The sequence below is a fragment of the Cimex lectularius genome, unplaced genomic scaffold, assembly GCF_000648675.2.
Source record: "Cimex lectularius strain Harlan isolate CLEC.00 unplaced genomic scaffold, Clec_2.1 scaffold116, whole genome shotgun sequence".
In the NCBI taxonomy this organism is placed as follows: domain Eukaryota; kingdom Metazoa; phylum Arthropoda; class Insecta; order Hemiptera; family Cimicidae; genus Cimex; species Cimex lectularius.
This window is the reverse complement of record NW_019392765.1, coordinates 32,416-42,753: the sequence shown is the minus strand read 5'-3', so window position 1 is coordinate 42,753 and position 10,338 is coordinate 32,416. Positions and strand designations below refer to the sequence as shown.

Genomic DNA, 10,338 nt, shown 5'->3' with positions numbered 1-10,338 from the left:
GAATCCCTTTGATTACGTATGTAAATAAAGCATCGTCGTCCAACTTACCCCGATTCGCGATCTCGCGAAGGCGGTAAAAGTACTGTCGTAACGTTTCATTTTTCCGTTTTCTTGATGTCGATAAAAGCGTGTGGATTTCTGCGCTGTTCAGTGGTTTTGCAAACTCGGCTGCAAGGGCGTCCTTCAGCAGTTTCCATGAGATCAGACCTGATTCTGATTTTAGGAACATCGCTGCCGAGCCGACCAGTTTTCGTTTGGCAAAAATGAGTTTTTGCGTGTCGTTCCATTCGCATAATACGGCCGTTTCCTCGAAACTTGCGATCCAAGAACGCAGATCGAAGTCATCATCACCCGAAAATGAGGGAATCGCTTCCTCCACGTCGCGAAAAGAAATTGAACGAACCTGGTTTCCATCTGCGCCGAAATCGGTTTGTCTTTTTGCCTTAGGTGACATGATGCTGCTTGATGAGAACGCGTCACTTCAATTTCACTTTTTTTTTTTTTAAGACGGACCCCCAAAATGTAGGGAATTAAAGGTCTCCCACAAATAAAAAGATAAAGATTTAAAGTTTATTGGTAAAGAACACATAAACAAAAGTAAAAGGATAACTAGTTAACATTAAAATACATTAGCGTAAAAAGAAACGTGTTCGTAGGACCGCGTGGTGGTAACAACTAAAACTGTCAGCTGGGGTCCAGATAGAGGGGAGAGACAGAGTTCCCGCCATGTAGGGCCTCCGTTGACGTAGTGGCGGTGAACATCCTACATATATATATATATATATATATATATATATACATATATATAATGTCTCCATTGAGAGGTTGGTTTGGTTTCGAAGATGATATGGGTGGCTGTTTCTTCCCCTTCATTGCATAATCCACAAATTGGAACATCATTGAATATGTTTGCTTAGATGCCAGTGACTGGTAAATAGTCATATCACTCTTCTTATTTTAGCCCTCTCTAAAGGTGGCCATTCACGATCGCCCCTAGCAGTCCAAACGGAGTGACGCTGTCCAAAAACCACGTTAATGGCAAAACGGAACTGGCGCTGTGCTGAATATTCGACCGGTCCAAACTCCATCGCGCCACTCCAAATATCTACGGCACAGCGACGGCATGGCGCGTTTGTGAATGGGAAAACCTGGTGTGAATGGTGGAATATTGGAGCACTGGCTTGGTCGTGAATGGGAGAACCCGTGTTTTTTTGGTTCAGTCTTCGTCTTTCTGTCACCGAGTAAACATCTCCGTCCTACATTCTCAAAAAGTGAAAACGTTTCTTTTTTATTGGCAATGAGATCCAATCGAGATTTTATTGTTGATATGATTGAATTGTATGAAAATTTACTATGTTAATGGAAAGTGGTGGACAATGATTACCACGATAGATGTAAAATAATTTTTTTTTTTTTTTTTGTCAGTCACAATAGCTCAAGTGGTAGAGCATCGGCACATTTAGCCGAAGGTCATGGATTCAAATCCCACTCATGGCACTAGCTTTTTCATTTCAACCGAAACCTTAAAAAAAATTAATTAATTGAAAGAAGTAATTTGGTCAGTAGAACACTAAATATAATGAATAAATAAGACGTTTCATCCATCCTTAAATAGTTCCTCCAATCAGCGGCTTCAAGGGAAAGATCTTTCATCCAATTGATGTGGGTATTACGGCTTCTGTTCAGGAGCCACACCATTTCGTCTTTAGTTTTTTGCTTTTAATATATAACAAACAGCAGCGTAGCACAAGAGCGTATCATCCATTTTGAGAAGGTAATTCACTAGATGACGTTCGGAACGACTGGCTGTTGAGTGGTCATAAATGCCCCCTCAAATTTCATACACTCCAAATGGAGCTATACGGCTTGGCGTGGTTCCATTTGGAGCGATCGTGATGGCCACCTTAACTGTCACAGTGTTTCCTAGTCTTGGTGAGGGTTGTTTTAGCGTATGCTTACTGTGTCTAGAACCTCTGTAGTTTATGAATTTCTCCTTTTGTCTTTTGTGGATTTATTTTGTAATGGAGGATTCTGTGTTGTTTTTGTTATCCCAAGGATTGGTTCAGGGCCTATATATGGCCTTACAGATTCTCCTCTTCCCAGTGTGTCTGCCAAAATTCCTTTGTATCCTTCTATCCAAGATATCATCAGTGGTTTCCCCAGGTTTTAGAGATTTTGGATGCATTCACTGATAATTTTATGTGATTTTTGTCCTTGGTGAAAGTTGAAGATAATCGTGGTTTGTGCATTTTCTTGTCAGATTGGAACATATCCAACAGAGTCCTACAAAAACTTTCAATGGATTCCTTTTATTTGGCAGTATTACCATTTTCCAAACAAACAAACAAAAATAATTATAAGATTCAAAGAAAACTTCTCTTCTCGAAATAAAAAAAGAAAACTTGTATGGAAGAGAAAAAGAGACATCCAAGCATTGAGAAGCAAGGAGTTCTAGTAATAGTCACAAAACAAATAGACTCGTTAAATAAGGGGAGGGGAGACCTAGCGCAAGCTAGTGTTCGGGCTTAAACACCCTTCGCAAAAAGCTAATGATTTTAAAAACGTAAATGTAAAGTTACATTCGACTATCATTTTCAGGTCAGATCACGGCAGCAGGAAAAGTTCCTCCTGCAAAAGTCCTTGTCATTGGCGGTGGTGTGGCTGGACTTGCAGCAATCGGGCAAGCCAGGAACATGGGAGCGATTGTCAGAGCATTTGACACCAGGTCAGCTGTGAAAGAGCAAGTTGAATCTTTGGGAGCTGAGTTCTTGGAAATAAACATAAAGGTTTGTTTTATTGTCTAACTGCCCCATCCAATACTGCTGATAGAGGAGAAGAAGGAATAATTAATGCCTGGCAGAAGAAACTTTTTCATTTGTACATTCACCCAAGACACAATAAGTCAATATCAACCTTGTCATACTTTGTTAATGGATCACCTCAACTAGCTCACTTTATAAAATTATTGATTGAAAATGATGACTGCTTTATCAGATGCCCTTGTCCTTGGGCTGTATGTTCAAGTTGCTGACAATTTAGTCTTTCTTTTTAACCACTTTTTATATCTTTCCAAGTAATGTGGAAATAACTGCCAAATTTGAGTCAACCACAGCATAATTCCCATGTTATGTATCAATAAGTTTACGTGACAGACAAAGTTTGTGGTGTGAGTTTACCCTTCATCAGTGTTGAAAAAGTAATCCAGAAATCTGGCCCATATAGGGTATCCAAGATGAGTACACCTAACTCATCACCCCGATGGCTACGCCTGATTACTTCATCACCTTCTTGTTAAGTAGTCAAAAGTAGACATGATACATCTGTGACCTCAGCACATATGATACTGGTATGTCTTTTTATTTATTAAAATCCCATGCCAGTCGTATCTCAGACCTACTATGTCACTGCTGATGTTACTTTATTGACTTGTCTTAAATTATTGTAATAATGCATCTTCAAATGCTTAATAAATATGCAAAATTTAGCCCAATTGTCACTTTTATGCTTTAAATTCAGGAAGAAGGTGCTACTGCTGGTGGATACAGTAAAGAGATGTCCAAAGAGTTCATCGAAGCGGAGATGGCTCTTTTTGCCAAGCAAGCTAAAGAGGTCGATGTCATCATAACGACTGCGCTCATCCCTGGAAAGAAAGCTCCCATTCTAATAAAAAAGGTGATATTTTTTAAAATTATTTAAATACCTCTATGAAACTAATCAATTTACATTATAGGAACATATCGAGTCGATGAGCCCGGGTAGCGTCGTTGTTGACCTGGCAGCCGAGACAGGTGGTAACATCGAGACAACCAAGCCAGGGGAGATTTACACATACAAAGATGTGACTCACATTGGTGTAACCGATCTTCCCTCTCGTCTTCCCACCCAAAGCTCAACACTCTATGCAAACAACATTTCAAAATTTCTTCTTTCAATCGGTAAAGAAATTTAATTAGACGTCCAATAAAATGTAGAGATGTTTAACTTAGCAGAATTCAATGCGAGTTATATTTATAGAAAAAGTACTGTTTTAATAAATTTCTTTATATTATACAAAATACAATTCTCAGTTTATCCAATTATAAAATTGATTTGATAATTTATTTATAGGAGAAAAGAATCACTTTAATATCGATTTAAAGGATGATGTTGTTAGAGGGTCTCTAGTCCTCCTGAAAGGTGAACTTCTGTGGCCACCACCTCCCATCCCAGTGCAAGCTGCACCTCCTCCTGTAAAGCCAAAAGTGGCTAAATTAGAAGAGGTCAAAGCTGTAAGTCCATTCAGAGAAAGGAGTAAAGAAGTTGCACTTTACACAGCTGGTGAGCATTCATAGAGCACATTTGTCCAATAGTGTTTGTGTAAAAGATATGTACATTTTTTTCACTTGATTTTTATAGGATTATCAAGCATTTTGGCACTTGGTGCGGCATCACCAAATCCAGAGTTTTCTGCCATGACCTCTACATTCGCTCTGGCCGGTATTGTGGGCTATCACACCGTCTGGGGTGTCACACCTGCACTTCATTCTCCCCTGATGTCAGTTACAAATGCCATTTCGGGGATAACAGCTGTCGGTGGGCTGCTGCTCATGAATGGAGGCTTATACCCTACTAATGCTGTTGAGGTATATATTTACAAATTCTCTCAAATAGCACAATCTTATATTGTGCAACATTTTGGTGAGGCATGTGATTTAATTTTCTCATCCTGATCTGCCTGTTTTTCGTGTTTTTTGTCTGTTAGACTTGTTTTGGCATTTTGCCGGGTGAAGCAATGGTCACTGAAGTGGTTAGTAAGGGTTATAAACAGTATGAGACAAGACACCAACTAATTCCATTCTATGTTTGAAGTTGTAAGCGGCAACGGCAGAATAATCTCTCTGCATTGCTTGTTTTTCTCTAAGCGATAAGACAGTCAGATAGTCAGCTTAAGCACTGCGCTACTTATTCTTGTGTAGGGGTCGGTGAGGTTCTGGAATTCAATAAACCAGAATATAATCTTCAACGTTTATTTTAATACATTTCCTTCTTTTAAATGTACGCAACCACACCAAAATCTTAATTAATCAATTCAGCCAGCCATAACTCTAAATCTGGGATGAGTGGACAAAGGGACGCTCGCCACAATTAGCTTCCACAGCATCCTCAGCCCCTTTCTGGTTTCTCGACCATCAACCTGAGCTGATGGATTGCAATATTTGGTCTTCGCTGGCTGAGTCCTCTTGTTCAGTCCTGGCTGCTTCTCTTTCTGATCGCGTCCTGGAGTTGACTGTTCACTGCCTGGAGTGAGTCTTCAGTCTTGACTAAGGGCAGTCTTCTGAGGTGAGTCTATTCTCACCTGTTGACTCACTGGTGTAAGCCGTTGGTCTTAACAGACTTTTGATTTCCAAATCATCCCTTTTTATACCAGTTTCTCTGCTGGAGTAGGGTGGAAAAGAAAATCAAAAGTCAGGGGAGTAGGGTGTACCGGCAAAGATGGATGTGGCGCAACTCCAATGTACCATGTCCCATGCCGCTACATTTTTTTGGCCTACAACCCTTCTGCCCTAAATAACTTTATATATAGTTATTTACAATTAATTAAGGTTTTTAGTTAGATAAAAAAAATCAATGGCAAGAGCGTGATTCATGCCCACGATCCTCGGCTAGATACGCCGCTGCTCTATCACTTGAGCTATCGTGACCTCGATCAACTCGGACACTAACTTCCTATCTCAACCCCACCTTTTGAATTTTCCCTCCTTTTTGCCATTTTTCAAATGTGTAATCGGATTGGATTCTCGGCGACAAATGAAATGGCCACGGAGAGCTTTAGTGAAGTATACTTCATTTTAAATCATTAAATTCACTAATTTCGTGGTCCGCTTGACCAATTAATATATTACAATTAATTAAGGTTTTTAGTTGAGATAAAAAAGTCAATGGCACGAGCGGGATTCGAACCTACGATCTTCGGCTAGATACGCCGCTGCTCTACCACAGACCTCGATCCACTCGGACACTAACTTCCCATCTCAACCCCACCTTTTGAATTGTCCCTCTTTTTTGCCATTTTTCAATCAGAGAGCAGCGGCGTATCTAGCCGAAGATCGTGGGTTCGAATCCCGCTCGTGCCATTGACTTTTTTATCTCAACTAAAAACCATAATTAATTGTAATATATTAATTGGTCAAGCGGGCCACGAAATTAGAAAATTAGTTATTTATTTGATCGGATGTCTAACTATCGCAACTTTTTTTTATGTTTTCCAGGTTCATGGGAAACTTCGACATTCTTATTTATTTGGCCAACTGTAAAATTTGCAGGGCTCTGTTTCCCTGGTTTGTGAGGAACGTCATATTACTCCCATCTCTGTTGTGACAACCTTCAACCAACTGCTTAATTATTGCAGAGTTATGTTAACCAGATTGATGGGGAACGTCACATTGTTCCGGTCTGGGTGATCGCCCCTTCGGAATTACAGCCTTTTTTTCATTTAAACTCATTTTTTTTTCTTACTACAACTACAACTTATTCTAAGATGGTGGCCAGTGTACAAAGTTTTACTTTTGTTTTTACATGCTATAAACATAATCAGAATAATCAGATCCGACAGACCAAACTAGAGAGAATAGGCAGACAAGTAAAATAAATGATACCTAAAATTCATTTATGTTTAAAGATCCTGATTATGATGAATGTTATTAAGAGGAAAAAAGAAAATAAATTTAATTATTTTAGGCTTTGGCTGCAACTGCTGCCCTGATATCCTTCACTAATGTTTTTGGTGGTTTTATCGTGACAAAACGGATGTTGGATATGTTTAGAAGGTATACATACTTCATAAAGAAATAATTGGCCAAAACAATATAGCAATGAGATTTTAGGCCTGAGGATCCTCCAGACTACAATGGTCTGTTTCTTATACCGGGAGCTTCTCTCGTCGGAGGATATGGTCTTGGCGTAATGGCAGGCTATTCTGAGATGCACCATATGGCAGCCCTAGCAGCATCACTGTGTTGTGTGGGTGCACTGGCAGGGCTTAGTTCGCAATCCACTTCCAGGACAGGCAACAATCTCGGAATTGTATGTTTATTATTTTTTCCCTCTTTTGATCTTTAAATAAAAAGCGTGATTTTTTTAAAGGTTGGCGTGGCAGGAGGCATTGCAGCTACTCTTGGTTACATGAATCCAAGTGTTGACGTTTTGTTACAAATGGCGGCTTGCGCTGGTATTGGAGGAAGTGTCGGAGCTGTTGTCGCCAAGAAGATTCAAATTACTGATCTCCCCCAGCTCGTTGCCGCTTTCCATAGTTTAGTCGGGCTTGCTGCTGTTTTGACATGTGCAGCTACATTTATCCACGATTTCCCAACTCTTGCTACAGATCCAGCAGCTAATGTCATTAAATCATCACTCTTCTTGGGAACTATAATCGGAGGTGTTACATTCAGGTAGAAGAGAAAATATAATTATATGGACAAGCAGATATTAACAACAATTAATTAAGGTTTTTAGTTGAGATAAAAAAGTCAATGGCATGAGCGGGATTCGAACCCACGATCTTCGGCTAGATACGCCGCTGCTCTACCACTTGAGCTATTGTGACCTCGATCCACTCGGACATCAACTTCCCATCTCAACCGCACCTTTTGAATTTTCCCTCCTTTTTGCCATTTTTCTTTTTTTCGAATCCCGCTCGTGCCATTGACTTTTTTATTTCAACTAAAAACCTTAATTAAATGTAATGTATTAATTGGTCAAGCGGACCATGAAATTAGTGAAATTAACAACAATGTTTCAGTGGTTCTCTAGTTGCTTACGGAAAGTTACAAGGCCTCCTTAACTCTTCACCTCTTCTCCTTCCTGGTCGTCATGCAATGAATGCAGCTCTTTTGGCAGCTAACATTGGTTCCATGGCATATTTCTTCACAGACCCTACACTCTCGGGTGGGTTGGCTTCTCTCGGCGCAGCAACTGTACTTTCAACAACAATGGGAGCGACACTCACTTCTGCAATCGGTGGTGCAGACATGCCGGTTGTTATCACCGTACTGAACAGCTACTCTGGCTGGGCTTTGTGTGCTGAGGGTTTCATGTTAAACAACAACCTTATGACAATCGTAGGAGCTTTAATTGGTTCCTCTGGTGCTATCCTTTCTTATATAATGTGCAAGGTATATTAAAGATTGGACTTTCACAAAAACAACTTAATTAACAATTTACCATAAAATGCAGGCAATGAATCGTTCCCTGGCCAATGTCATCCTTGGAGGATACGGTACTTCTTCAACGCAAGGAGGCAAGCCGATGGAAATCACTGGTACTCACTCTGAAGTATCAGTCGATGGAGTAGCCGAACTCATCAAAAATGCAAAGAACATCATCATCACCCCTGGGTATGGACTTGCTGTGGCAAAGGCCCAATACCCCCTTGCTGAAATGGTCTCATTTCTAAAGAAAAAGGGCAAGAAAGTGCGTTTTGGAATTCACCCAGTTGCAGGTAATTAACAAAAAGTTTAATTCACTAGTTTCATGGTCCGCTTGACCAATTAATATCTTACAATTAATTAAGGTTTTCAGTTGAGATAAAAAAGTCAATGGCACGAGCGGGATTCAAACCCACGATCTTCGGCTTGATACGCTGCTGCTCTACCACTTGAGCTATCGTGACCTTGATCCACTCAGACACCAACCTCCCATCTCAACCACACCTTTTGAATTTTCCCTCCTTTTTGCCAGACTTTTTTATCTCAACTGAAAACCTTAATTAATTGTAAGATTAACAAAAAGGTTAAATATATTGATAATATTAAAAAAATAAAATGATAAAACATTACTTTTAATGTAATTTGTTTGCTGTTTTTAGGCCGTATGCCTGGGCAATTGAATGTACTTCTTGCTGAGGCAGGAATTCCTTATGATGACGTTTTAGAAATGGATGAAATTAATGATGATTTCAATGAAACTGATCTCACTTTAGTCATTGGTGCTAACGACACAGTGAACAGCGCAGCTGAGGACGATCCAAACTCAATCATTGCTGGCATGCCAGTTCTTAAAGTTTGGAACTCGGAACAGGTAATGATAAAAACATTAAAATTTAATGCATCAATGTTAACTTTTTTTTTGCTAGGTAATTGTGATGAAGAGATCCCTCGGTGTCGGTTATGCTGCTGTTGACAATCCTATTTTCTACAAACCAAATACAAGCATGCTTCTCGGCGATGCCAAGAAAACTTGTGATATGCTTCTTGCCAAAGTCAAACAGGTCTACGAAGAGGCGCCTGCAGGTTAATTTATGTTTGATTGCACTTTTGTTATTGCATTCTTCCAAAAGCAAATGGTTTTTTCTAAATGAACACCATCCTTGGAAAATTTAAGAATCTCTTAAATTGTTGAACTGTTTTAGAATATTTTCTTTTTTAAATCAGTGAAATCTATAGGCTGTAAATAATTAATTTTTTTAAAAAATTTAAGGCACAGAATAGACTTATATATAGACTGATAATCAATATTAAAAAAAAAAAAAAGTAAATTAGGAAGCAAGATTATTTTATATACTTTATTTTTTGTCATTTGCAACACAGCTCAAATCAAAATATTTTACATGTTTGTTAATAAAATATTGTTAAACTCATCAGCTACCAAACAAAAGCCAATCAATCTAGGTTTTGTTATCAAAAGTCTTATTAGTAATCTGTGATAACCAATTTTGAAATTTATTTCAAGGATGATGCACATTCAACAACCTAAACAGCATTTGATAATCCCGTCATGAAGTTTGAAAACGAAAGTATCTCTGTGTCTTGTGTTAAAAGTAATTTTTTTATCAAAACAATTTTTATCTTCATATAATTGTGTGAGGGACCATCAGGATTGTTTCATGTTTATAATATTTGGAATTTTGTATTGTTTCAAACGTTTATCATTTCAAATAAAATGTTCAACAAAAGAGAGAAAAATTAAACACTTGATTCATCAATAATTTATTTATTGATGTTTTTATCCCTTGATTGTATTCGTGCCATATTGTTGATTGTACGCATTGTTTATTTTAACACTTTACATTCCTATATAAAACAGTGTGAACCGATCTGTAAATTTTAAAAATTATCAATAAAAATATTTTCACTTGTTGTCTAACTTTTATCAGTTTTACTGCTAAAAATGTCCTAAATATTTTGTTTGTTATTACTAGGGTGTATCAAATACAAACAAGACTTAAAAAATTCACTTCAGGCCTCCAAGTGCTTCCAAAAAGAAGAAAGTATGGACTATAGCCCATCCTATTGCATCTGAATTTTACCTCGTGGCACTGTTATGAGGCCTGGTGTTGTATGTAGAAGAATGACATTTTTGCAG

The 10,338-nt window shown here is 38.5% G+C and overlaps 1 protein-coding gene across 1 annotated transcript in view; it reads left to right on the top strand.

Moving 5' to 3' along the window:
* The window catches only part of LOC106663692 (NAD(P) transhydrogenase, mitochondrial-like), a 21,228-nt gene extending 11,710 nt beyond the window's left edge, over positions 1-9,518 (top strand). Inside the window, exons 6-17 of the mRNA XM_014388731.2 lie at positions 2,599-2,786; positions 3,517-3,672; positions 3,731-3,935; positions 4,108-4,317; positions 4,396-4,622; positions 6,718-6,806; positions 6,864-7,062; positions 7,123-7,427; positions 7,778-8,150; positions 8,212-8,476; positions 8,843-9,054; positions 9,110-9,518. Coding sequence (XP_014244217.1) covers positions 2,599-2,786; positions 3,517-3,672; positions 3,731-3,935; positions 4,108-4,317; positions 4,396-4,622; positions 6,718-6,806; positions 6,864-7,062; positions 7,123-7,427; positions 7,778-8,150; positions 8,212-8,476; positions 8,843-9,054; positions 9,110-9,271 — 2,591 coding nt within the window. The 3' untranslated portion in view covers positions 9,272-9,518. The remainder of the gene's footprint in view (positions 1-2,598; positions 2,787-3,516; positions 3,673-3,730; positions 3,936-4,107; positions 4,318-4,395; positions 4,623-6,717; positions 6,807-6,863; positions 7,063-7,122; positions 7,428-7,777; positions 8,151-8,211; positions 8,477-8,842; positions 9,055-9,109) is intronic.
* The last annotated feature ends 820 nt before the right edge of the window (positions 9,519-10,338 follow it).